The sequence below is a fragment of the Bos grunniens genome, chromosome 19 (genome assembly GCF_055505025.1).
Source record: "Bos grunniens cultivar Pamir isolate PY7600 chromosome 19, Bosgru_T2T1.0, whole genome shotgun sequence".
Lineage (NCBI taxonomy): Eukaryota > Metazoa > Chordata > Mammalia > Artiodactyla > Bovidae > Bos > Bos grunniens.
Genome location: NC_141183.1, coordinates 13,675,526 through 13,703,239, shown reverse-complemented (window position 1 = coordinate 13,703,239; position 27,714 = coordinate 13,675,526). Strand labels below are relative to the sequence as shown.

Genomic DNA, 27,714 nt, shown 5'->3' with positions numbered 1-27,714 from the left:
ATACTTTGGCCACCTGATGCAAAGAGCTGACTCATTGGAAAAGACCCTGATGCTGGGAAGGATTGAAGGCAGGAGGAGAAGGGGGCAACAGAGGATAAGATGGTTGGATGACATCACTGACTCAATGGACATGAATTTGAGCAAGGTCCAGGAGATGGTGAAGGACAGGGAATCCCAGCATGCTGCAGGCCATGGGGTCACAAAGAGTTGAACACAAATGAGCAACCGAACAACATGTAAGTTCAAAGACCTTGAAATCTAGGCATATATAAGGAACTTGGGGAAAATATAGGCCGTGTCAGTTTATCTTGTGAAGTGAAAGTCACTCAGTTGTGTCCAACTCTTTGCGACCCCATGGACTATACAGTCCATGGCATTCTCCAAGCCAGAATACCTTTCTCTTCTCCAGGGTATCTTCCCAACCCAGGGATCGAACCCAGGTCTCCCACATTGCAGGCAGAGTCTTTACTGTGTGCAATACAGTAAAGCTTATCTTAATCTTCCAGTTTATCTTAATCTTAATTTAAACATTGTTTGAGGTTCGAGGTTAGGCTTTTCTCGCTAAGCTTGTGTTAAGTGCACTGGATACTTTTCCAACAAAGGAGAAGCTTTTCTCCCAGCAGTGGCGCAGCTGTGCTTCCTCCCACATCACAGGTCTGCAGTGAGACCAGGGATTCAGAGCAGCCCTGCTGCACCAGACAAAACCAGCTTGAGAAGGGTTGTTACTGTGGAGCCGGGTTTTATGAAAGTCATGACCTACAAAAATCTTGATTTGCAGTTGCCAGTTGGTGGTTTTGTTGATTATATCATATAGTTTGTTTGGAAAGAATGAAATGAATGCTAAGTATATGTTTGTCCTTGGTCATTACTTCTTTAAGGCCATTTACAAGAAAGCCACTTGATTATGAGGGTGGCAGCTCCCATAAATCGTGCAGCTGCATATTCTCTGCAAAACTTCTGAGATGGTATGACAGGCGTTTCCCCACCCACCTACTGAGCATTGTGGAGCGGGGGTCGGCTCTGGGACATGAGTTGGGTGGGGTCAGAGAAGCCGCTGTGTTTGCTCCGGGCCCCTCCCTGAGGGTCGCCTGTGATGGGCAGAGGTGGGAGCTCTGCATTCTCAGGAACATGGAGGCACTGAGGGTGAAGGTGCGGAGGAGGCAGGGAGCACCCTGTGGAGGTTCAGGGCTGCACAGAGCTTTTCCAGCACTCGTGGGCGGGTCCTTCCCTGTGCTTTTGGACAGGGCGATGGCAGGACTTCCCTACATCCCCGTATGTGAGTCTCCAGGGGGCTCGGGAGGAGTCCTCGGTGACCTGGCCTTTGCCCACCCTGCCTGGTGGGAACATGAGGCGGGAGGCAGGCACTGTGGGCCAGTCTCCATCTTCAGGTGACACCAGGGCAGTCATCTCCCCTCTGCGCAGTGCAGCCTCATCCTGCCCTGTGGGTGTGGCCACTGTGACCTCTGTCCACAGAGAGGCACTGACTTGGTCAGGCTGAGTGTGTGCCCGGGAGCGGTGCCAGCGCTGCAGAGAGGGCACAGCTGTTTGAAGGGGCTGGCAAGGAGCTCACGCTGCATGAGGCTGGGAGGCGGGTGGGTCTGCTGTCAGCACCTAAAGCCCAGTAGGCGCTGCCTCACTTCTGGCTCGGTCCTCACTGCACCTCGCACACAGTGGGCACCATCTGTGTACCCAGCAGAGGCTGGAAGAAGTGGGTGCAGATGGGGGCTTCACTTAGTCACACAGGACGGAGTCTGGTGGCCGGACCCCATGGTCCAGCTCTGCCTCACAGCACTAGAGACTTGCTGGGGAGCCCTCTGGCCTGCAGCGCCTGGGGATGGGTTTGCATGTGGGCTTGGGGGCCTCTGTGTCCATGGCTGGCCCTGATGGAGCCTGGGGAGGGGGCGTGTTGCAGGCCAGGCACCCATCTCTTGGTATTTGGGAGGTGGGGTGAGTCGGGAGGGGAAGAGGGTGACTGGGGGGCTGTGGGGAGGCTACAAGAGCCCTGCTGAAGATGGACCTGGTCCAGTGCCCGGGAGATTTGAGAGGCAGAGGCGATGAGGGCACCTCACCTCCTACCATCCGGAGAAGTTTCTCAGGTTAAACATCACAGTGACGGAGCGGTGTTCTTCCGCATCTGCCCCGTGTTGATGTAACTGCCGCACGTGGACAGCACGCGTCTGTGTGTGTAGGTTTCGGGGAGCGTGGCCGCACCACACCCCGTCACACCTGATACATCCTGCTCTTGATGAGTAAACACGGGTGAGCCCCTCGGGAGCTAGGGGGGTGTTTGAATGACCCTGTTCCCTGGTGGTGGTTGTTGCCCAGGTTGTTACACGTTGATCTGTAAGTCATGATTCAGAAAAGATTTTTGATGACAAGAAGCATTTGGGAGTATGAAATAAGGAAAATAGTTAATCTAACTTAAAATAGTAAAGCACTGCCTCCGTTCCTAAATGTACCCACTTTAAGTATTTTGAGGCTTGGATCCATAAGGCAATTAGTTCTTAATGAAATCTAATTTTTGTTTATATTTTAGTAATCTTTAAACTATTGATGAACATAAATTAGGAACTAATTTCATAAATGTAGTTAATAAAATTTTATGCTCTACACTTCCCCCCACCCCCACCCCTTACTTTTCATCCTCAGGCCGTGGTTTTGAGAGGGCTTGCGGGAGGGGCCCTCCAGCCACACCGTGAAGACAGTGGGTGGGGAGGGGGGGCTGCCTTCCTCTCAGAATTCAAGGTGCAGGTCCTGGGCTCATTTTACAACTTCCTATTCAAGCTTGTTGTCTGGTTTGTTATGTGGGTTTGTAGTATCAGTTCTCATTTCCATGAAGAACTGAGGTTAGTGAAATTTTAAAAATTCAGTTTCTGGGACTTCTCAGATGGTCCCAGAAACTGAATTTTTTGATGATCCAGTGGTGAAAACTCCCAATGGAAATGCTCCCAATGCAGGGAACCCAGGTTTGATCCCTGGTTGGGGAGCTAGATCCCACATGCAGCTAAAGATCCCATGAGCCACAACTAAAACCCAGCTCAGCCAAATAAATAAAAATAATTAATTTTTAAAGATAAATTTAAAAATTCAGTTCCTCAGTAAGAGCTTGCATGTGGGTACTGATGCCAGCAACAGCCAAGCCAAGCCACCTTGCAATGGCCCCCCTCCTAACTCAGCCACATGCCAGTCCCTTCCCCCTTTTTCTTCTATTTCACTGACTTTTGCTTTTTATTACTATGTTCCTTCTGTACTTTACGTAATTGGTCTTCATCTTCTGGTTTGTGTTTTGCCTCGAGCCTCTCTCCTCCTGGCTCCCCCTTTTCCGTGTTTGCCCTGTGATCCCACTTTACCTGTGCTGTTGCTCTATCCGCTATGCCTCTCTGTTTCGCTGGTTTTCAGTGGTCGGCTTCGGGCCACGTGCAGTGTGTACCTTACCCCTCACACTCTACCGCAGATAGATGGCAGAATCGCACGTGGAGCGTAAGATCACAGAATCACATCCCGTCACACAGTTTATGCTGTAAACCCCATGCTAGTTGTTTTTCTTTTTACCAAAATCAACTATCTTATAAAGAGGTTACACATGGCAAAATGTCTTCTGCTTTTACACACGTTTACCATAACTGCCACTTACCATTCCTTGTTATCAGTCAGATCGTCTTCTTTTCCCCCAAAGAGCTTCCTTCATCTTTTTTGGTAATTTAACTCTTCTTGTGATGAATTATTTTGGCTTTTGTTTTTCTGAAAAAGTCTCTTTTGCTTTAATTTTTGAAAGCTATAGCAGCTAGCTAATGAATTCTAGATTGAAGTCCTTTCTTTCTTTAAAGATGCCTCTCCCTGGCCCTTCCCTGGTGGTCCAGTGGCTAAGACTCTGTGCTCCCAATGCAGGGGGCCTGGTTTTGAGCCCTGGTCAGGGAACTAGATCCCGCATGCCACAGCCAAGAGTTCGCATGTTGCAACTTAAAAACAGATCCTGCATGACGCAACGAAGATTGAAGATTATGCATGCCACATCTAAGATGAGGCTCAGCCAAATAAACACAAATAAAATATTTTTTTAAAAAGATCCCTCCCCCTTGTCTGGTTTCCATAGCTTCTGCCAAGAAGTCTGCTATCTTCCTTATGCCTCTCTGTGTAATGGGTGTTTTTCTCTTGACTGCTTTTAAGATTTTTTCTTTAATATTAGTTTTTAGCACTTTGGTTATGATGTACAAACTTAAGTTTTTGGTTTTTTTTAACAGGTTGACTCTAATGAGGCTTTGTTGAATTTCTGGGGTCTGTGGTTTTATAGCCTACATCAAATTTGGAAAAATTTTTGACCATTATTTCTTGAAGTGTTTTCTCAGTCTCCCACTCTTTGTGTTCGTTCAGCCTGTGCCTACTGAGCACTGACTGTGTACGGGCCCTGTGCTGGCGTGGTGTCCACAGCGGCCTGGCATGAAGGCAGGGCAGGCAGCTCAGGAGAGGAGCTCGGCGCCCTGCCGCAGGCGCCTCTGTTTATGGGTTGCCTTTGTCTGCCCTGTGGCCTAGGCCAGCATTCTTTTAAAAAGTGTTAATGCAAACAAAGGACTTCCCTGGTAGCTCGGATGGTAAAGAATCTGCCTGCCAATGTAGGAGACCTGGGTTCAATTCCTGGGTCAGGGAGATCCCCTAGAGAAGGAAGTGGCAACCCCATTCCAGTATTCTTGCCTGGGAAACCCCATCGACAGAGGAGCCTGGCGGGCTACAGTCCATGGGGGTCACAAAGAGTCGGACACGACTGAGTGTCCAACTTTCACAAGGCAAACAAAATATCCTTTCATTCTTTGTAGACCAACACTCACATTGATTAAAGCCTCTAAGAACAGCCAGCCCCTGAAGCTCCAGCTTCATTTCATGTCCTCCTAGCCCTGCTCCCTGTGAGACCCCACCCAGTGTGGTTCAGCCTTCCTCGGAGGCAGAGTGGAAGGCGTGGTTTGGGAAGGGGGCTCAGGTGTTCACTGAGGAAATAGCGTGAGTCAGCTCATGTCCCAGAAAGGCCATGTCCGCCTGCCCGCGGTCTGGCTAAAAGTGTGTCTCTCAGCGTGGGCTGGGCTGTGCTAGCCTGACCCTCCACCCCCAGCAGCTGTTCATGACACAGCAGTGTGGGGCCGGAGCCTGGCTGTTTATACAGAAGTTAAGCCTCTTCATCTTCATGTTTGGGAATACTTTTGAAACAGAGGGTTTCTATCTCACAGCTTTGATCCACGTTTCCTTTTTTCTTCAAGACCTTTTCTGTTCAGCCATCAAATGCAAGCCAGTGTCAACAATACCAGAAATCAGATGGAATAGACAGTTAAAAATATATGCCTTGGTCAATTCAGTCCTGCAGCCTCGCACTGGGCAAGCTGCTCATTCAAGAGCTGTTCTGATTTGTAACTGTGTTTAGTATGTGCTTTTAGGAGAAATACATAAAAGGTTCACAGAATTCAGTAATATGTAAAAAAAATACACACCTATGGCCAAGTGTGTTTTATCCTAATCAGGAAATGGATGAAAGACACTTCTCTGGAGGGTCAGGCAGATGAGAAATAAGCCCCCGGAAGGAGGTTCAGCCTCACGAGCCATTGGGGATGCGTGTTATAAGCGCAAGTCCGCATACACCTGTTGGAAAAGCTAGACCAAAACACATGCGAGGACGCGGGGAAACTGGTCACACGTGCTGTTGTGGGGATGGAAGTGGTGCTCAGGGAAACAGTGTCGTAAAACATGAAACTACCGTACTCCCCGCAGTCACACTCCTGGGCGTTCGTCCCAGAGAAACGAAGACTTCTGTTCACACAAAAGCCCCTACATGAGTGCAGCAGAATAATAGTAACAGCTTCAAACTGGAAATAGCCCAGGTGTCCTGTAGAGGGTTAAGCTGTGGAGTATTTTTCAGCCAAAAAAAAAAAAAAAAGGGAACAAATCTCCAGGGAATCACCCAATTGCTAAAGGCTACACACAGTGTGATTGCATTTTTGCAGCGTTCTTGAAAGAATTACGGCATTGAAGTAGCAGGTTTGTGGCCCCGAGCTAGCAGTGTGGGCACGGGGCAGGGCGGGTGGGGGGGGTGTGGGTGGCTGGGGGGGCGGGAAGCAGCCATGAAGGCACCAGGAGAGGCCCCTGTGGCCGTGGACACGCCCAGTGTCCCTGAGCCCAGTGGAAGCCAAGTGTTGGTTTTTCAAGATGTTACCATTAGAGAAAACCAAGTAATAATACACATGGGATCTCTGTGTGTTATTTCTTACTACTACATGCAAATCTACCATTTCTCTCTCTCTGTCAAGAACAGATTAAAAAACCACAACAAACAAGGACCTACTGTATAGCACAGGGAACTCTACTCAGTACTCTATAATAACCTGTATGGGGAAAGAATCTGAAAATGAATGGAGATGTGTATATGTATAACAGGATCACACAACACAACCACAGCAACAAAATTCAAGCAAAGCAGACAAAACCCTTCTGAAAACTCTTCAGTAGCATAACTGAATTAATATAAATTAATCACCATGTGCAAGTGTTGTGTATATTAGAGCAAGTTTTAAGAAACTCACAAGGTGACTTTTGCGCATTTCTCAATAAGGAGACTTAGGCAGTGACATAAGTCAGCCAGCCACCCTTGACCTTCCTCACTGTTACCCGATGGTCGGGAAGGTGGGGAAGACAAAGCCTGGAATCAGAGGTTAGTGTCATCTTCCGAGGTCAGCCAGCCTGTGAGAGCCTCATAGGACCCTCACCCAGGGGCAGGCTTTCTGCCATCCTCGGACACCCCAGCTGCCCTCCCCTGGCCAGAAAGGGGGAGAAAGGCCTCCTCCTGCGTTGCGAGGGGCTCCTCCCTCGGAAACCAGCCCATTCTCTGCGTCTGAGCCCTGGGGCTGCTGGTCTCTGAGCATCAGGACCCCTGATATCTGCGGGAGGGGCCAGCCTCTCTCCAAGGCTGCCTCACTGACGGGATGGCTGGACCCTTTACCTCTGAGCATTCTTAAGGGTGTTTAAATGCACTGCAAGCAGATACCCGAGGAGAGCATGCAGGGGGGCTTCCCTAGGTGTTGGGTGCTGGGAGTCAGCCTGCGAAGCTGTAGAGAGGGGATGGTGTCCATGGCCAGGAGGAGGCAGGGCCAGGTTCCAGAACCAAGAGCAGAAGGAGGGGTGAGAAGTAATCTGGCAGGGTACAGGAGAGGATTTATATGGCAGCTAGCATGGATTCTTCCTGGGGCAGGAGTGCCTGTCTGATGGCATCACCATGGGGGCTGCTGTGGCAGCCTAGACAGAGGGAGCCGGCGGGGGGGCAATGAGCTGTTAGGGCTGCAGCTCTTGTTTATTTAGAAGCTGAATGGAGAAAGTTATCAAAACACGGGGCTGCCCCCAAGGCTGCATGGCTTTAAGTCCTGTTTGTTATTGTTTCACAGATTATCGGTTGTCAAGTGACGAGGGAGCCCCCCAACTCCACCGAGCGTTACACACGGTGGATCAACCAGTTGGCGCCCGACCAGCTGCTCACCCAGGTATGTCTGCCGTCTGGGGGTGGGAGGGAGTTTCTGTGCTCTCAGCACCTGTGCCTGCTGCCTCTTGGGTGCCAAGCACCATCCTGGTAGGTGCTGCCTGGAGGAGGGGGAACAGCGTTTCACAGGAGCCTGGCCTGGGAAGGAGCTGGAGCCAGGAGGCAAGTGTGGAGGGTCTGGCTCAAGACTGGGGAGCAGGACCCATGCAGCCCAGTCACACGGGCTGAGGTGGATGGAGGCAGAGGGCAGGAGGTGGGGGCCTGGGCAGTGCTGAGCAGCTGCAGGGGTGGGGGTATCCAGGAAAGGTCTGAGTTTCTAGTGGAGCAGGGCCACCCCTGAGCAGGGCAGCTGGAGGGGGCCCGGGTCTGGGGAACGAGCTGAGATGCGCTGTGCAGGAGGTGGACCTGACGGGCAGGTAACAGAAGTCCACGGAGCTGGAAATGGGTGTAGGCTGAGGTCAGACTAGAAACCACGGCAGGGCAGGGGGCTGGAGGAAGAGGTCAAGAAGGGTCTCAAGGTCTCAGCCTGGGGGGTGTCCCAAAGTCCATGGGACGTTGAGGGAATCCTGCGAACTGACCACATGATGAGGTGTTAAGTGAGGATGAGAACCAAATGTTCTCTTCGTCCAGCTTTGAAAACAAGCCACTGCCTCAATGTGTCTGCACCCACTTTAAGCTCTGTAGCAAGTTACCCCAAAACAGAGACCTAAAGTTGCCCCGGGCTCTTGGGGATGGGCCCAGGCCTGTTCTGTCTGCCTCCTGGTCCGGCCCTGGCTGCCCCACCAACAGCAGACGCTTCAGGCCCCATCTTGCTGGACAAGCCCCTCCCAGGACCTAATCCCCCAGGGCGGGAGAAATGTGTTCCTCAGGGGCTGGGCCACGTCAGAGTGGGGAGCAGCCCCCCAAAGCCCAACCAGGAAGAAGCTGTAGGAGGCGTGGAAACGTTCTCCTCGCAGTGAGGTGCTGGGGTCTGTCCCACATTGCGATTCCTTGCGATCCTGCTGTATAATGAAGTGCTTTTTTCTAAACTCTGGGTTTTGAAAACTGAAATCTCAGTATAATGGAATGATTTATAATGATAATCGGCTTCTGAAATTAGAGCCGCTTATAATTCTGGCATCAAGCTTTCTGTTTGCTGAACTCAAAGTGATGCTGAAGAAACCCTGAGAGTTGAATGGTGCCTGGGACCACCACGTCCCTCTTGTGGGCTATTTCACATAGTTCTCTGGGTGATCTGAGTTCTTTACCCTTTCTTCTTTAGGTTTGGGTTTGCCTGTTGCTTCTGTTACCAAAGCTGCTTCACCAGCTTTTAGGTTCTGTGACATTCATGCTGGTCCACACACATAGAAAGTTCTTTTGCATTTGGATTTACTTTTCCAAATGAACTTTTTTGAGATGACTATTCCAGGAGCGGCCCAGTGGCCACGGGTGGTGCACTCAGAACAGCTGGTGATAATAGATGCACTAGTAACAGGGGAAGGTGGCGAGGGCGCCGGGAGGCTCAGTGGTTTTCCTGCTGCTCCTCCAGCCGTGAGGCAGGAGAAGAGCCAGCGTGTGTCTCCCAGGAGCCGGCAGGGTCTCTGGTAGTGGTGGGAGCACTCGGGTTGATGTTGACAGTCACGCAGGACAGGGGCAGCTCTGTCCTGTCTGCACTGGGCGGTCCTGGTTCACCCACAGCCACACTGAGCGCCTGGTTGTTGCAGAGCTGTTGGGAGGCTGTCCTTCCCCTCTGAGGGGTATGTGAGCTGGTGGAGCTCTGAGTCCACAGCAGCTTCAGGTCTCTGAGGAGGACAGAGTCTTCTGTCCTCCAGGTTGTGACCTGAGCATCCAGAGTCAGGAAGCCGAGGGCTCTGGGCGCACACTCACATCACCTTGCATCTCAGCTGGCATTTGGATATGAGTTTGCAAACCATCATTGGCGCATGGAGAGTGAGCACCGGGCCTGGGACTCCTGGCGCCACCCCGGTCCTTCCGTCCGTGGAGCACGTCCAGCCCGCGGGTCACGGTTCTGGGACGTGCCTGCCCTTTTGCAGATGCTTTCCCAGCACACACACTGCTGGTTTTAGAACCAAGAATCACAGCCACTTCAGCGGAGAGCTAGTAAGAGCTTTCATATCCTAACTGGGAAATTAAAATGTCCCATTGCGTGTGAGAGTGCTGGCTGGCGGTCAGCCCCAGGGTCCCCTGCTTTAGCGCCCTCACATGTGGAACTCTGCACCCGCAAGGGGTCTCTGGACACGCTCATCTCAGCCCTGAGCCTTCAAGGGTCGGCGAGTCAGTGGGGAGGTGGCCTCGTGAGAGAAACTGCTGAGTCGGCTTCTGCCGTGTGCTGGATTCTCTGGGAGAACCTGAGTCACGCGGAAACTATGTGACTGAATACTGAGGGTATAATTTACATGCAGCACACTCTCAGCCAGAATGACGAGTTCTGAGCCCAGGGCAGACTTAACTGTTAAGCGTCATAGAAATAATTAAGGGAGGATCTTCCTCAGCAGCGTTTCTCTTTAGCAAGTTAGGGGAAATTAAAGAATAAGGTTTCTCAGAGTGAAAGAAGGTATCTCTGTTTAAGCCATTTCTCAACTGTTACAGTTGCAGGAATCACCAGCACTCTTTAGGGTCTTTGTTCATAGTCTAAACTGAGTCACATTTGTGAGGTGGGGAGCAACGTACTTTGGTTTGATTTTTTTTTTAACTTTTTATTTTGTATTGAAATATAGCCAATTCACAACACTGTGATAGTTCCAGGTAAACAGCAAAGGGGCTCAGTCATACTTATTTGATTTGATATTTGTGTGTCTACTTGAATGTCTGATTAGATACCAAGGACAATGTTAAATCAGAGTTCAATTCAATTGCTCAGTCATGTCTGACTCTATGCAACCCCTTGGACTGCAGCATGCCAGTCCATCACCAACTCCCAGAGCTTGCTCAAACTCATGTCCATCGAGTCAGTGATGCCATCCAACCATCTCAGCCTCTGTCATCCCCTTCTCCTGCCTTCCATCTTGCCCAGCATCAGGGTCTTTTCCAATGAGTTCCAATAAACCAGAGTACCATAAAATTAATGTTCTGCTAATTCCAAACGTAGCCTGGACCAATGGCCTGGGGCCTGTGCCAGCCTGTGCCACCTGTTTCAGGCAGTGCCCACTTTACACCTTCAGGGAGAGGCTGTTCCCAACAGACCTGCGCCTCCTGGATTGGGGTGTGGCGGTGGGCGGGGGAGGGCAGGCAAGGCCAGACTGCATCCCTGCCTCAGAGGCTGCCCCTGGAGGGTCCTGGCAGCTTCAAGGAGAGGTTGGGGGTCAGGGCAGCTTGCATGGGTAGCTGTGATCAGCTCTGGCTGCCTGGAGTAGGTGCTCAGGTTCACAGCAGAAGGAAGACAGCAGGTGTGGGTGTGAGATGCGTCCCTCATCCCAGCCCCACCTGGTCCTCATCCTCCACACCTGCTCCCAGCTCCCCTTGCGCCTATCTCGGGGGTCCGTGCTTCCTTGGTGTCTTAGCCCACTCACACTGCCACGGCACATACAACAGACATCTGTTCCTCACAGTCTGGAGGCTGGACGTTCGAGATCTAGGTACCGGCAGGTGGTTCCTCCTAAGGCCTCTCTCCTTGGTGTGCTGATGGTCGTCTCCTCCCTGAGCCCTCTCATGGCCCTCCTTCTCTGCGCTTACTCACTCCCAATGACTCTTGGATCAGGGCCCCACCCTTATGACCTCATTTAACCTTAATTACCTCTTCAAAAGCCTCATCTCTGAATACGGTTTCGGGGTGGGGGGTTAGGGCTGCAGTGGACTTTGGGGGACACAGTTCAATCCATAGCATTTGGACGCCCTCTCTGGCTCCTCCACAGCCCACTGTGGTCCCCTTGGCCTGGGCCCACAGGACGCAGTGGTATGTGGTGGTCCCCTTGGCCTGGGCCCACAGGACGCAGTGGTATGTGGATAAGCGTGGCACCAAAGAGAATGGCCCGCCTCCTCTGCAGCCTCTCCTCTCATTCATGGCCCCGTGTGTCCCACAGGGAGGGTGTCACCCAGCTGCCATTTCCCTGCAGTATCTGAGCATCCTGAACATGAATGAGAAAAACGTACAGCCCACCTGTCAGTGCTAATGTACAAGCTCTCACTTTATCTAGCATCCAAGGACTCTAGACAAGCAAAATTTCTAGATGATTAAAGTTTACCTCTGCCTCCGTAAGTATAGTCTCTACCTAAACCAGTGCTCCCCAAACTTGTTTGATCATAAAATAGCTCAAGAACTTGAAAACAATGCAGATTCCTCATCTACTTCCATAGTTTCTGATTTAGTGGCTCTGGAAATGTGCATTTATAACACATGCCTGAATATTTTTGATGAAACTCTTTGAGAATATTATTCCTGCTTAGAAAAACTGCTTCCCTATAGATCGTAGAGTCATGTTACGAAGTCTGCCCAATTTAAACACTGTATTGACTCACATAAAAGTTGCAGAAATAGAGTCCTATGTGCCCTTCACCCAGATCCCCATCCTTGATGTCCTACACCCATAGTATGGTGTTCAAACCAGAAGATGCACGTTGGTACATCCCTGCTCGGAGTTCACACATTCTTGCAGGGTGTGGAGTGTATGGAATTTCATCACACTTCTGCATCATCACAACCCCTGCCACAGTCAGGATATGGAACTATCCTTCACCCCAGAGAAACTGACCCTGACAAGAGCTTATCTGTCTGCTTCACTGGAATCTTGTCATATGAGACAGTTACATTAATGGAACTGTGACTTTGTCATTCCACATGATGCCTTGGAGATAACAGTTCATTCCTCTTGTTGCTGCGATGTGCCGGTTGTTGTGGGGCTGTTGCTAGAAGGGCTGCCATGACCTTCATGGACAGGTTTCACTTCCTGAGATGAGCACCAGGGTTGGATTATGCGGCTGTGTTCAAACTGAAGTCCGTCCGAGGCTGCCCGAGCAGCTGCGCCATCCGCCTCCCAGCACTTGGTGGTGTCAGATTTTTCCTGCAAGCCCTCCAGCCTGTCTCATCAGTGCACTGCCTGTGTTTCCCTAACGGGGGCTTCTTGTGATCTTTTGCCCATTTTCTTATTGGACTATTTGTTTTCTTACTGTTGGGTTTGAGTTTCCTTGTGGACAAAAGTCCTTTGTTGGGTGTCAGTTTTGCAAGTACTTTCTCCTCATCTATGGCTTTTCTTTCATCTACTTAACAGAGCCTTTCACAGAGTCCAAGTTTTTAATTCTGGTGAAGTTCAACTCATCTACTTTTTAAATAGATTGTGCTTTGGGTACCTATGTCTCAGGATGCTTTATGTAACCATAGGTCACGAAGATTTTCTCCTGAAGTTTTATAATTTTACATTTTACATTTAGAGCTATGATTCATTTTAAGTTGTTTTTTGCAAAAGAACTGAGCTTTGGATCCAGGCTCTCCTTTCTTTCTTGCTTGCTTACAAATGTTCAAGTGCTTCTACACCATTTTTGTTGAGAATACTAGCTTCCTCATAGACTTGCTTTTGGACCTTGTCAGAGACGGGTTGGCTGTGCTTGTGTGGGTGTGTTTCCAGGCCATTCTGTGGCGTTGATCTGTCTGTCGCTCCATGGCCACACTGTCCTGGTCACTGCAGCTATGGAGGAAGTTTGAGATCAGTTAGTGTGGGTCTTCCAACTTCATTCTTCTTTTTCAAAGTTTTGTTATTCTAGTTCTTTGCCTTTTCCTCTATGTGTTTTTTCAAACACTGAGCAGTTCTTCCATCCTGAGCAGACACTTGAGTCGGTGTCGTACAGTTTCACTCAATTCTAACTCCATCTGCCTGGAGACAGCGTCAGACCCCACAGATTAAGGGCTCTGCCTCACGAGACTGCCCCACTTCAGCCCAGTCACAAGTCCAGGCTGTTACCTGACTGGCTATAAATCAGGGTTCCCACCGACCCCCTCCTCTGTCAGTTAATTTGCTCCAGCCACTCACAGAACTCAGAGAAACATTCATTTATGCTTACAGTTTACGATCATGGATACAATGAAAAACGCAGGTGAACAGGTGCATGGAGGGGGGTCCAGAAGAGTCCTGAGCACAGGAGCTCTGTCCCTGAAGAACATGAATATCCACCCACATTGTGCAGGTGGGGAACCTTTCATGTATCACCCCCGTCACTCCTGCCTAACCACCATGACTCAGGGACGATGGTCCTCCTTCCTTCTATCCCAACCGCAGGCAGGTTCCACTCTGGTCTGGCTCTAACCTGGATTCACACTGAGATGTCTGGTGCCCAGCTCTTGCTGAGTTGACACAGCACAATCCAGCATAGTAAGATTTCTTTTTAAGTGCAGGAGAGTAAATTAGCTAGGAATAACTTTGCTAGAACCAAAGATATGGGCAGTCAGATTAAAAGGGCTCTTGAGTATCTTGCCCAGGAGATGAGAAGACCTTGCCCAGGGAGAGAAGAATGGCAGGAACAAAATTGATCGTGGATTTCTCAACAACTGCAGTGGAATCTGTAAAACACCAGGACACAGATTTCAGAATTCTCACAGAAATGATTTTGAATGTTGAATTCAAAGCCTAAACAAATTGTCAGTTGTGTGAATATACAACTAGGACTTTTTCATGTAAGGATTCAAAATCTTTGCTCCTGAAAAATATTTGTGTCCTTCTCAGAAATGTACTGGAAGACACTCCATAAAATTAAGAAGCAAATTGAAGAGGAAGAAGATAGAAGATCTAGGAAGCAGGTCTCTAACATGGGCCAGAAGACGCCCAGGCAGGAGTGGGGAGACAGGAAAAGTGCTTCACACTCAAGGAGCATGAGTATTTCCACACTCAGGGAGAAAGGAAAACGAGGGAGAGGCAAGGAGGTGTGTGCGCCAGGAGATGTGACAGGGGCGACCACACGGAACCGGTTCCCAGTGCTTGAAGGGGGCTTCCTTGGCGGCTCAGTGGGTAGGAACCCTCCTGCCAGTGCAAGAGACATGAGCTTGATCCCTGGGTTGGGAAGATCCCCTGAGAAGGAAATGGCAACCCACTCCACTATTCTTTCCTGGGAAATCCCACGGACAGAGGAGCCTGGGGGGCTACAGTCCATGGGGTCGCAAAAGGGTCGGACACGACTGAGCAACTAAACAAGGGCTTGAATGAAGGCGCAACAGCAAAGGAGCAGAAAGGCGCCAAGAACAGGGAAATAGGAACACGTCAGTTGCGGCAGATCACCTCTCGAATGCAGGAGGAGAAACGCAGCAGCAGGAAGTACCTGTTTTTATTCTAATCCGGTACCTTTGACATCCCACCTGCACGCTCCGTGCCCTCGTCTCCGTCTCCCGAGGCTGCCGGGCTCACCCTGGGTCCCCAGCGGGTTACATCCAGCCTGGTACCTGGCGCAGCAGGCCACTTGGGTGTGTGATGCTCTGGTTGTTCACAGAGGGGCCCAGGCCACCCTTTACTCTGGTCACCCCTCCCCTAACAAGAGCAGCCCCCAACCATCTCCTCTTACTTGCTGTTGCACATACATTTTCTTTAAAAAAAATAGAAAAAGGAAAACTGTTTTAAAAATTAAAATATTCCAGGTCTACGAAAGTGCAGAGAATACATCTCCATCCTACCCTCTTGCTGCAGTGAATGCCCTTGGGTGACCCCCTCGCTGCTGGGTCTCATGCGCAAGCCAGCCCCTCCTCTTTCCCTGGACAGTGTGCCCGGGCCCCCCTCTTCAGATTCTGCTGCTCACACCCATGAAGGTCCCAGTGTGAGTGCTGGGTTCCAAGGCTGCATGCTGTTCCTCACCCACAGGGGACCGGAGGGCCCAGGCAGCTGCAGTGTCTCCACTGCCAAATATTCACTGTCGACATCGCGTTCCTCAGTTTACACTCCGAGGCGGTCAGCTCCACAGCCAGCAGCCCCACTCCAGGACATCTGCCTTGGTCACCAGCACCACCTCCCAGCTTCCTGACCCGACTTCCACCTCCCTTCCCCGGATGGGGCTGACCAAAGTGGGAACCTCGGTGATCTGTGTGGGAGCCACGTGATCCTTCTCTCTTGACCTGGGAAGAGTAAGAGAGTTTGATAGGATGCTGTTGAGCGGCTGAGAGTCAGGGTGGGGAGGCAGGGAGGCGGGTGTCTCCACCCTGGGGGGGCAGCAGGGCAGAGGCTCACCCTGTGGGGTCAGCGCTACAGGGGAGCAGGGCGGGCGGGCCGGAAGGCTCCCATGAGGTCCAGGGCTCAGGCCACACTGCAGGTCAACAGCAGCCCTGGTAAGAAAGCACTGGTGTCCTGCTCCCTGAGTCCTTGCTGGAATGGGTTCCCCCAACGGGTCGCTGCCCCAGAGGCCCCAGCCTCTGTCACCCCTCCAGCCAGTGCTCAGTTTCATTATTATTGGGAAAATGTGAGAGTTAGCAGCAGCTCCCGGACTCCAGGACCAACCATCTGTGTGACCCGCGGGTTAGAAGATATTAGCAGAACTAAATGAAGGTAACTTCAGCTAACTGAGAAGACAGGGTTTGCAGTGGACGTGGGGTCGCAGGATTCTTGCCTGCCCATGGGGCCAGGCCTCCCATGAGCCTGCTCGCGTCTGCTCTGTCATAGCTGCTTTGGAAGACCTTTCCTGTCATCCAAGCAGGGTCTCTACAACCAGGCTGTTGGAACCCACCCGGGTCACATATTCATTCAGCTCAGTGGGTCTTTCCCTTGAAATTTTGTCCTTCACAGCTCAGCGGTGTTTAGTCATTCTAATCAGTTAACGTTCATGAAATTTTAAAAGTACACATTTCAAAACAGATTAAGCTGTACCGTTTTTATTCATTTTCTTCTTTAAAAGGAGTATCAGAATGTGGCATCTATGTTATACATAGTAGAGCCACAGTCCACTAGCAACTTTTACCACTGTTAGAAAAGTGGTTACTTACCCACTTTCTCTAAAACATACTATCAAGAAAGGAAACTTTGTATTAAGTCTGTGTCTTTATTAAATCCAGAAGCCATAGGTTTTGGATTTCACATCAAAGTTTATTCTTGTTGCTATGTGGGTGTTAAAATGTCAGAATACTGGAAAATGTGTTATCTGTCTAAAGATAGTCTTCCAACAAATTAGAATTTAGAAATAAGGATAATAAACCACAGGAATCTGGAAATGAGTCATATAAACTTTGCTCTTTTTCTCTAAGAAGAATTCGTATCACTTCCTGGTAAGATATAGCTAATGAGGTCTATAAATTTCATTAAATGCTTCATTTTCTTTAACTCAAGAGTTTCTCCTTTCTAAATAAAAACTGAGCTCATTGTAAGTCTATCATCTTTGATTTTGTATCTTTTAAGCACCGAAAGCATTAAGAAGTGTCCATCCGGCTAACAAACACATGAAAAGATGCTCAACATCACTCATTATCAGAGAAATGCAAATCAAGACCACTATGAGGTACCATTTCACACCAGTCAGAATGGCTGCGATCCAAAAGTCTACAAATAATAAATGTTGGAGAGGGTGTGGAGGAAAGGGAACCCTCTTACACTGTTGGTGGGAATGCAAACTAGTACAGCCACTATGGAGAACAGTGTGGAGATTCCTTAAAAAACTGGAAATAGAACTGCCTTAAGATCCAGCAATCCCACTGCTGGGCATACACACTGAGGAAACCAGAAGGGAAAGAGACACGTGTTCCCAATGTTCATTGCAGCACTGTTTATAATAGCCAGGACATGGAAGCAGCCTAGATGTCCATCAGCAGATGAATGGATAAGAAAGCTGTGGTACATATACACAATGGAGTATTACTCAGCCATTAAAAAGAATACATTTGAATCAGTTCTAATGAGGTGGATGAAACTGGAGCCTATTATACAGAGTGAAGTAAGCCAGAAGGAAAAATACCAATACAGTATACTAACGCATATATATGGAATTTAGAAAGATGATAACAATAACCCTGTGTACGAGACAGCAAAAGTGACGCTGATGTATGGAACAGTCTTATGGACTCTATGGGAGAGGGAGAGGGTGGGAAGATTTGAGAGAATGGCATTGAAACATGTAAAATATCATGTATGAAACGAGATGCCAGTCCAGGTTCAATGCACGATACTGGATGCTTGGGGCTAGTGCACTGGGACGACCCAGAGAGATGGTATGGGGAGGGAGGAGGGAGGAGGGTTCAGGATGGGGAGCACATGTATACCTGTGATGGATTCATTTTGATATTTGGCAAAACTAATACAATTATGTAAAGTTTAAAAAAAAAAAAAAAAAAAGAAGTGTCCATCTGAACCTTTACCTTTTCACGTGCTTCTCTTGAGAACCAAGGGTGGACTCATTCAGGACAAAGTATGGCCAGGAGCTTAGGAAATGTTTCGGTTTGTGCTGTAAACTCCCGAGGCACACTGGAATCAGTTTTTAACTTGTATGAGCTGCGTAGAATGTCTTTTCGCAAAATGTACTTTCGGTTGATGGCAAAACGAGGGGAGAGTGCGAAAGCAAACTGCCAGGACCCAGAACAGTGTGACCCTGAGCCCTCTTCTGCTTCACAAAGTTCCAAGAAGCTAGATTATCTAAATCAGAAACTAGATTACTAGATTATAGAGGACACTTGGTGACACAGAACCAGAAGATGCAGTGACAGTAAGAGACAAAAATGGATGAAAGGGAATCTGCTGTAAACTTGATGCCCCTGGGGAGTCACCATCTGCACTCTCACCTGTGTGCTCACCTCCCCTCACCTGTGTGCTCACCTCCCCTCACCTGTGTGCTCACCTCCCCTCACTTGTGTGCTCACCTCCCCCTCACCTAGGTGCTCACTTCCCCCTTAACCTGTGTGCTCACCTACCCCCCACCTGTATGCTCACCTCCCGCTCACCTGTGTGTGTTCCTTCGTTTTCCTAATGAAATAATAGGCCTTTCTGTTTCTCTTCAGCTCGGACTGTCCCTACCGGCACACATGACCTATGTTCACAGCAGGACACCTGCAGTGGCCTAGTGACCAGAAGCATTGTGTCCCTTGTCCCCCCATCTGGGTCCTTCTGCCCCTTGAAAACTTGCCTTTTCTCATCCAGACATGAGCCAGAGGAGCTCGTTGGTCCTCTGGGAACCACGGCCACTGCTGCTGCCTTTGTGTGGCAGGGGTTGCTGTTTGACTCCGCTGTGGAGAGGTTTGATCCTCCAGTTGGTTGTGAATCACTGTGTTTGGGAACAGACTGTGACTCACGCTTGGGTACGAGAGCAGGGGTGCTGTTCGGCCCTGAGTCCCAGCTGCCACCTTCACTTCAGGCACCACTTGAGTTCAGGGGCTTCCGACGTCTGCATACTGAGTGAACGTCATCCTTGAAGGTCCAAGAAAATCACTGAGATGTGTCCTGAGGTTGCAGACAGGACCTCTTGTCTCAAACAGGTCTCATCCCGCAGAGGGTGCTGGCCTCATCTGTTCACAACAGCTTCTGGTCATCTAAGGAAAAACTCTTCTTTCACATGCTCACCCCTCCTCAAGTAAAGAGAGCTCTTCCCTGAAGACAAACTTTATGGTCCAGGGGGAGGGATGCAGTCCCTGTAGAAATACAAAGTAGAGGCGAGGTGAAGAATATACTTGTAAAAATATCGCTGAAAACCCACTAAATGACTTCCCACATGCTGGAGACAAAGGCCACTCGCTGAGACTCCTGGACAGAGGGCAGTGGGTGGGCCAGGGCCCTCCTTGTGGGTGAGGAGGGCAGAGAGGGTCCAGCCACCTGGCACAGGTGGGAGAACGGGGGGTGAAGCCAGCTGCGTCTCTTCCTTGGGGGGATGGAGGGATGGAGGCAGGAGGGGGTGGGAGGGGACCACTCCCCTTCAACCTGTGAGAAGCAGCCGAGACGCAGGTCCACACCCGCCAGGTGTGCAGCCTCACCGGGCGCCTCACGGGGCGCCTCTGAGCAGTTTGCTGGCGAGGTGCGTTTGTGTTCCCAGGTGGTGTGTGGTCAGCCACGAGGTCTGCCGCTGCTGCTGCTGCCCGCGGGTCAGCTCCCTCCTCGCGGCCCGAGCGCCCTCTGCTGGGGCTCTTGCACCCACACTGCAGTCATCTGATAACAACTGCACTTCTGTCACTACAGAACATGGATAGGACAGTCCCAGGGGAAAGGAAAGACCACCACAGCTCTTGTGTGTATGTGTGTGTGTGTGTGTGAGTCATTTAATTGACTAAAGGGATGATCTGGAGCAAGCCAGCCCCCGCCCGGGAGCAGGAAGGTGATGGACCGAGCCAAGCCCACCCTGGTACTGGCTAGAATGTGCTGGTGAAACTCCTGGTCCCACGAATATGTGATTTATTCTTATCCTGGTCTCCTCATTAAGAAGGAGGCCATCTTGGGTGTCAGCTCTGTGTTGAGTGGCCGTTTCCATGTGCGATTTATTGGAGGTAAAGAATGAAGATAAACTGCTCATTGGAGTCAGATGTAGGCTGGTCTGGAGAATGACAGCAGGCGGGGACCCTTGAAGCAAACAGGGAGATTGTCCTCATAGTTCCTTTGCTGTAGCTCCCCGGGGGCTCAGATCCGGTGGAAAGCCAGCGTATTCTCAGGTGTGTCCGAGGCTTCATGTGAGTATTAAGGCACAGGCCGGACGCAACCCCTCAGCTGTTGCTAGTCTGAAATCATGGGTGGCTGTTGGAAGCGGGAACGAAAGAAAGCTTGAAAGAAACCATCATGACGAGCCAACTTCTCTTTGAATTTTGAAAGTAATTGCCTTGTTCTGATGGGACCAAAAGAAGCGGCCGCCGAACTTGTACTTTCTTCTATCTTTTCTTTGTCCTGTTTTTATGTTTTGTTCCCATTCTGCCTTCAGGCAGTGTAGGGTGGTGGCAGTGCCTGTGTCTGTCACAATTTCATGCCTTTTTGTTACTAAGTAATAGTGCATCATATACCACGTTTTGTGTGTCCATTCATGTTTTGAGGGCCACTGGGTTATTTCCACCTTCTGGCTTTTGTGGCTAATGCTGCTGTGAAAACATTGCCCTACTGTGCTTCAGTCCCTGTTTCTGATTCTCTGGGGTGTATACCCAGGAGTAGGATTGCAGGATCGTTACATGGTTAACATTTTGAAGAATGGCAGCCGCAGTGTTTTATATTCCCGCCAGCAATATAAGAGAGTTCCAGTTTCTCTACATCCTCGTCATTACTTACAGTTTTCTGGTTTCATTTTTTGTTTTTGTCTACTTTTTTATAGTAGCCATTTTCACAGGTATAAGGTGGTATCTCATGGTTCTGATTGGTAGTTCCCTAATGATCAGTGATGTTGAGCATCTTTCTTGTGTGTTTATTGGCCATTTGTGTATCTTCTTTGGGAGAACATGTGCTCAAGTCCAAGTGTGCAGGGCCGAGTGTTGGCGTACCTTCTCCTAGCCCTGTTATGCAAAACCCCACGTATTTCTTTTTTTCCAAAAACTGACTCTTTGGGGGGTCATTATATTTTAGACTACTTGAATCAAATATGTGTCTCTTTAAAAGAAGAAATGTTTAATGATTTAGGGTAAAAAGTCAGGTGTCTTCTGGACATCATTTTAAGGAAGGTTTTTTTTGAATTTGGCTTCTCTTGTTTGTTTTTAATTCTACCTTTGATTGTTAAAAAAAAAACAAAAAACCCAGGGAATTCATCATAAAATTGCTTAAGAATTGCACTTGATTTCCACGGGTCTTGATTGGAGACGGAAGAGAGGAAGCCAAGAGCTAGGAGGCCGCCTGCTGGCCTTGCTGGAGCATCAGTGGGTCTGAGTCCCCAGCACGGTGACCGTCTCCACACCGGGTGCTGGGACTGAGTCAGATGACCTTCAGCAGGACGCGAGGCACAGCCAGGCCACAGTGAGGAGGTCTGCAGCCCTTTCCGTTGAAGCCCCCAGGCATGGTTCAGGTCATTCAGGGTGAGATGTTTCCTGGAGGAGATGCCAGTTCACCAAAACGTGAAAAAGAGGTGAAAAGGTGAGAAAGAAAGAGGAAAGAGGTGAGAGTGAGGAGCAGCAAGTGCAGCCCCGAGAAACACCTGCCCCTCGGGGTTCAGGGGTTCGCAGCCCCAACAACGCTCAGTGAGAGGCATGAAGGTCGAGAGCTGCCCTGGGAGTGGCAGGTGGGGACGGAGGCCTCTTGCTTTGTTCTTTGTAGATCGAGAGAAACATTACGAAATGCTTTGGAAACTGTTCCGTCTTGTTCAGATAGGATTGGGGCAGGCGGGGGTCGATAAGACAGAGAAAGTATGAAGCTTTAAGAAATGTCTGGGAAGGAGCAACCCCCCCCCCCCAAAATTATAGGTGTTCTGCTCTCGGTGATTAAGTATAATCTGAAATGATTCCATGTAAATTGGGTGTTAAGGAATTCTCCGTGTTGGGTTGGGGCGGGGGGTGGGGGCTGCCCTGCAAAGCCCGCTCTGGATGGAGGCTTTGTTGCACATTCAGAAAAAACTTTCCTCCTTCCCTCCCCCAAGGGGAGGTTGAAACGTGAATTTGGAGATCAAAGCACAGAGCCGAGAAGATCCTCCTGCGATGACCAGTCCCAGAGGGGGAGTCCAGATGCAGCCTTTCCCTCCCTCCCTCTCTCTCTCCTTTTTGCCCTTTCCCTCCCTCTCTCCTTTCTGCTCTTTCCCTCCCTCTCTCCTTTTTGCCCTTTCCCTCCTTCTCTCCTTTTTCACTCTCCTCTTTCACTTTCATCAAGCGGCTCTTGGGTGCCCCCATCTCTGCCAGCAGCACCCCGGAACAAACGTCTCTCCACCCTCCCTCCACCACTCCTGATCCTTGCTCACCTCCTGGGCACCCACCGTCCTCGCCTGCCTAGGACGCACAGGCATGAATGACGCAAAGCAGAGCTTGAGACCGTACAGACATGGCAGGGGAGAAGCTGGCCCGAGGCCAGCCCCTGCCGGGCCCACGGGGGTGCTGGACCATGAACCCACACCCAGCTGGAGGGATGGCACTTCCGTGCCCCCCACATCGGAGGTCCCCCAGCTTTGCCACCTCCAGGGACACAGAGTACCCTTGGCATTTCTGGAGGACAAGTTCATGTTCCTCTGAAGGGCAGTTCCCCCAAGGGGCAAGCTTGAGCTTAATGTCATGAAAAGGATAATTCTTCCCTGTCGTTGCCCATTTTCAACAAAAGGAGTTAGTTTAACAATTTCCTCAAATAATGACAGACAGGCTTTTCCTGACATTGTCCTTTTTATCATTATCACCAACCCAGTGCTGGGTGGCCGGCAGCCAGCAGGGAGCTCAGGGCAGAGCCAGCCTCAGGCTGCGCAGTGCCCTTGGCACCCATTCCAGGGAGACCAGGGGTGGGGGTCCACCTGGTCAGCGCTCCCTCCACTGACACAGGATCCCTGGCGTCGGCTGTGTGAAGGAGTTTCAAGTGCTGGGCGTGTGCTCGTCAAGGCCACCCAAGAATGTGGTTGACACATGAGCCGTAAGGCTAAGGAGGGGTGGCTGTCAGGGCAGCATGTAACTTCCTGGTGGTGCCAGTTGGTATTGTGTGGCCACAGCCCCTGGTCCCACGGCCCCCGGCGTCCCCACACCCAAGGGCCCAGCCGGCACAAGTAAGGTCCCCACGGGCAGAGCTGCGAGCGGCCGGAGCTGTGGCAGTGCTGCTGGCCCCTTGCCCAGGCTTTCCTTCCTCTCACCTCCGTGGGAAGCTGGCGTCTGGGGGTCCTGGCTGCTGCCCTGTTACCCATCTGCTGCTCCTTATCCCCAAATTTAGGGCCTTTTCACAGCCTTGGTGCAGGCCATGTTCCCCTGTGGAGCCCACCCCTCTCGCTGGCCTGGAGACTCTCCCAGGCCTCCCGCCCCTACGGGTCAGCGTGTGAGGCTCTGACCTCTAGCATCCTGCAGCTGAGTCTGACCTGGAAGGATTTTTGGGACCTCCAGCCCCTCGTGGCCTCATCATGAGGGCCTGCAGAGCCGAGGGTGGGACAGTGAGGCATACCCAACAGGCACTGGGCTGCTCCTCTCTGGGGACCCCAGTTGAAACAAGTGTGTGTGTCCTGCCCAGGGCACCGTGTCCACCTGTGCCCACGCAGACGGGGCTCCCTTGGCGCGCTCAGCCCCACACAGTGTCCGCCCACTCCTTTCCCGTCACAGTGGATGCCCGCAGCCGGGTGTGCCTGCACGTGTGTGAGCAGAGCACAGGCACAAGCTGGATTCCCTCTGGTCAGTCCTGCCCCTCAAGCTCACCCACTCACCCACTGGGCAATCGCTGAGCCCCGTGGTGAGCAGGACACCGCTGGATGCCGTGGTGCCAGGGCACTGCAGGATGGGCACCCCTGCCCTGTCATGGGAGTCTGGGTGGCGCCAGGTTTGCTGACTGCCCTGTGGGATGACTGGCACCTCAGACACAAGGGACGGGGTCTGAGTCAGAGGCGCCTCTTGGCCAGACCTGGGCTGGACATAGCGCTGCCCAGACGGCAGCAGTAGGCCCTGGGAGATCCAAGCAGTGGTTCTCAGGGCCAACACTGGCTGCTCAGCAGTCGAGGGAGGCACATGGGTGCTGCCCGGCCCAGATCTACCCCCAAGTTGGGAGCAAGATGAGGGATTCTGCAGCAGCTGGGCCCCCAGGTGGGCCAGCAGCTGGCCGGGGCAGCGTGTGCCCAGTCGCCAGGCCAGACTCTCCTGCAGAGAAAACCAGTCCAGCCACCAACACCTTTCCTCCACTACGACAACATCGGAAGTGGCTCAGCAGGTGTTTCTGGAACCAGGAAGCATGGTAAATTGGGCCCCGTCCACATGGGATGAGTGTGGATGTGTGTGAACAAAGCTGCTGGCCCTGCTTGGGCATCCTATGGGCAAAACTGCCCACGGAGAGCTCTTGGCTATGGTGTCTCAGTTCAGCATCACCCGTGTGGACGGACAGGCGTATCCTCTGTGTTGTCTGTGCTGGAGGCATGTTGACAGAACCCCCCCACCCCACCCCGCATATGCTCTGTGTTGTCTGTGCTGGAGGCATGTTGACAAAGCCCCCCACCCCACCCCGAGGGGGACGTCATGAGGCCACAAGGCCACAGAGCGCAGAGACGTGTGAGGACACGTGGGGTGTCGTGGTCAACACGGTCTCAGACACAGAGCTGCTTCTAAACCTGCTGTAAACCCTTTGTTTCTCTCTCATTTTAGGGGGAACCCAAGCGTTCTGCATTTCATTCTCATGTCAAGTCAATTTTATATCAAACGAGTATCAATTTTCTACTCAAAATACTTTAAAAAGTGTGCCCATGGTAGGCTGTAGTGTTTTCTTGCTTAATTCCATTTACTAAGTGACTTTTTAGTGTTTTAGTCCCAGGGGAAGTACTGACCACATATCTGTGAATGGATGTGGGCCTTCTCTCCCTGTTCTCTCTGATTAGGATTTGAGATTTTAAGGCCTGTCTGAAATCTATTAATTCCACCCTAGATCCAGTTCCGCCCTAGATTCAGATTTAGCGGGTGGGCCTTGTTCCTCATTCCTGGTGCTGGACAACTCAGAGAAATAGGTGATGGTTGAGCATGGGCGAGAAGAGTTGATGAATCCGATGGCTTCCCTGGGCCATATGTAGCCAGTTTTCGTGTGATGGTTTGTGAGTGAAGGGGTTCCCGAGCCTGTGGTCATCTGTCCTGCAATAATTCCAGAAAGTTCAGTGATTCAGACTGATTCAGGCCCCTCAGGGCCTATGAGATGGCCGACCATTGCAGATCAGCTGCGGAGACCTGACCCTTGGACTCCTTGAACCAGCCACACATGAGAACATTTCCCAGCAGCGTCCTCATCAGCTGCTGCGTATTCACATGCTGGAAACCTTGGTGCCTTTTTTGAAAGAGCTGCTGGCAAATCTCTCTGGAACTTCGAATGATTCCTTCCATCATTCCTCCAGCCCAGCACTGGAGCTGCAAGTGGAAAACATTTCCAGGACATGGAGGTTTCCATGGGTTCAGTCTGGAGGTCAGATGCCAAGGTGGACAGGCCCCACCTCATGGAGTAAGACACCATGGATAACACAGCAGTGCCCACTGTGCATGCGGGCACTGGGGCTGGCAGGACCGGGGAGGCCTGCTCTGGGCCCTGGGTGACTGTCCCTTTGGGGGCCAGTATGCAGTCCACAAACAACACGCCTGACCCAAGGAGGGTTCACTGGGTGCTGCTGCTGTGACAACTCAGCCATGAAACGGGAGGAAATAGGTCCAAATCTTTGCCTCTTGGCTAGCAGCTGCTCCATAAATCTGCATTCAGAGCCCTCATCCTGGATGTGGGGTTTGTGGGACCCCAGACACCCCTGGGCCAGTGTCCTTACTGGGGACATGTGTGGGGGGTCCCAGTGGCAGCCATGAAGGACCGTGACCCCGAGGGCTCTGCTCCCTCTTCCAGCTCTGGGGGTGGTCCTCTTGCATCACTCCCTCCACACCAGCCCTGGACCGAGCACGGCTGCCTGTGGCCTTTCTGGCTTCTCTTACCTTCTGGTCGTGGTATCTCCACCACTGAGGCCATCCAACAGACACTTAGTTGGTTCTAGTTATTTACTGCTGCTTAACCAGCGACTCCATTGGAGAAGGAAATGGCAACCCACTCCAGTGTTCTTGCCTGGAGAATCCCAGGGATGGGGAAGCCTGGTGGGCTGCCGTCTATGGGGTCGCACAGAGTCGGACACGACTGAAGCGACTTAGCAGCAGCAGCAGCAGCAACCAGCGACTCCAAACTTAGGGCTTGCAACAGTTTGCTGTCAATGGTCATGGTTTGTGGATTAAGTGGGCAGGCGAGTTTCTTGGGCTTATGGTGGGCTGGGGACATCTGTGGCATTTTTCCTGCTTCCCCCCAGATCAGGCACCTGGTCTCCTTGGCTGGAACATCTGAGAATTTGTCCATTTTATCTGGTCATTGAATTTACTGGTATAAACTTAACAATGTTCCTTTACTTCCTTATTAATGTCTGTAGTTTTGTAAAAGTGACATGTTCTTTTATTTCTCATATTGATCATTTGTATCTACTTTTGATAAGGTAGATATTTATCAATATCACTGGTGTTTTTTTGAAGATCAAGCTTCTGGTTTTATTGATGTTCTTGATCATTTTCTATTTCACAGATGTCTGTTCTTGTATCTGTTCTATCCTTTTTCTGTTTACTTTGCTATTTTCCTCTCTACTTAAGGTAGAAGCTTAGATCATTGATCTGAGACCTTCTTTTCGAATATAAATGTTTCAAGCTATAAAATCTTCTCTATTGTTCTGACTGCTTCCCACGATTTTAATATATTGTTCTTTTCATTTTCCTTTGGCTTAAAATATTTTCTAAGTTTCTCTCTTTTTTTTTTTTTTTTCTCTTCAACCCATGGAAATCTAGAAATACTTTGTTTTAATTTCCAAATATTTGGTGGTCCTACCAAAGCAGCAGGCAATGCAGGAGGGAAGGCTGGTGCTCACAAATTCCACAGCTGCCCAGGCCTGACCCTCGGCCAGTCTGGTGATAGCCTCGCTCTTTGCTGACTAAACTCCTTCCCTCCCACCGGTGCTGCCCATTGTCTGAACTAGCCTTTGCTGTTTCTGTGCATTTCCTGCTACCTCATGGCCCTATGCCACTTAAAGAATGGATTGACAGACTTCCCTGGTAGTCCAGTGGCTAAGACTCCATGCTCCATTCAGGGGGCCCAGGTTCGATCCCTGGTCAGGGTACTGGGTCCCCCTAAGAGTTCTCCTGCTGCAGCTTAAAAAGATCCTGCATGCCACATCAGAGATTGAAAATCCCACACGCTACAGCTAAGACCCAGCACAGCCAAATAAATAATTTAAAAAGAGAAAAAAGCAACTCTGAAAATAAACTGTTTTTAAAAAGAAAGGAGAAGAACGTATTGAACTGTTTGGGGACAGATACTTAGAAATATGATGTGATGCAGTGGAAGTTGACACAACATTGTGGATCAACTATACTTCAAATTAAAAAAGAAAGAAGATGAGTCACAAATGGAAGCCAAAATACAATTTAAAAAAATTTAGTAGTTACATTAAAAAGGTTTAAAAACAGATTAACTCTAATAATACCTTCTTTAGTCTAATGTATACACAATATTATCCTTTCAACATGTGATCAATATGAAAATATCAGTGAGATATTTTACATGCTTTTTTTCATACCAGGTCTTCAAAATCTGATGTGCATTTTACACTCAAAGCCTCATTTCATGCACCCGTGTGTCTGGGGACTGGGTCTGTTTTCTCTGGTCAGTCCCACAACCGGGGGAAACAGCTGGAACATCAGGTGTGCAGCTGTGGAGTCACTCACC

At 50.4% G+C, this 27,714-nt stretch overlaps 1 protein-coding gene and 1 long non-coding RNA gene across 24 annotated transcripts in view; one reads left to right on the top strand and one right to left on the bottom strand.

The window, feature by feature from the left end:
* The window catches only part of QTGAL (queuosine-tRNA galactosyltransferase), a 128,011-nt gene that overhangs the window by 50,169 nt on the left and 50,128 nt on the right, over nt 1–27,714 (top strand). For 20 of the 23 annotated variants that reach the window (XR_015147399.1, XR_015147398.1, XR_015147396.1 and 17 more), the window contains one exon: nt 7,416–7,511. Coding sequence is in view for 18 of the 23 variants with exons in the window: in XM_086356821.1 (XP_086212947.1) it covers nt 7,416–7,511 (96 nt within the window). In the remaining 5 variants the exon portion in view is untranslated. Of the gene's footprint in view, nt 1–7,415; nt 7,512–15,279; nt 16,770–16,800; nt 17,351–27,714 lie in introns of those variants that run through there. The other 3 variants (XM_086356834.1, XM_086356831.1, XM_086356828.1) reach the window with 3 other exon arrangements.
* Nucleotides 13,488–15,413, bottom strand: LOC147351320 (uncharacterized). The gene is made up of 2 exons (XR_015147401.1): nt 15,274–15,413; nt 13,488–13,994 (listed from the first exon to the last, which is right to left on the bottom strand). It is a non-coding gene; the product is annotated as an uncharacterized LOC147351320 (long non-coding RNA).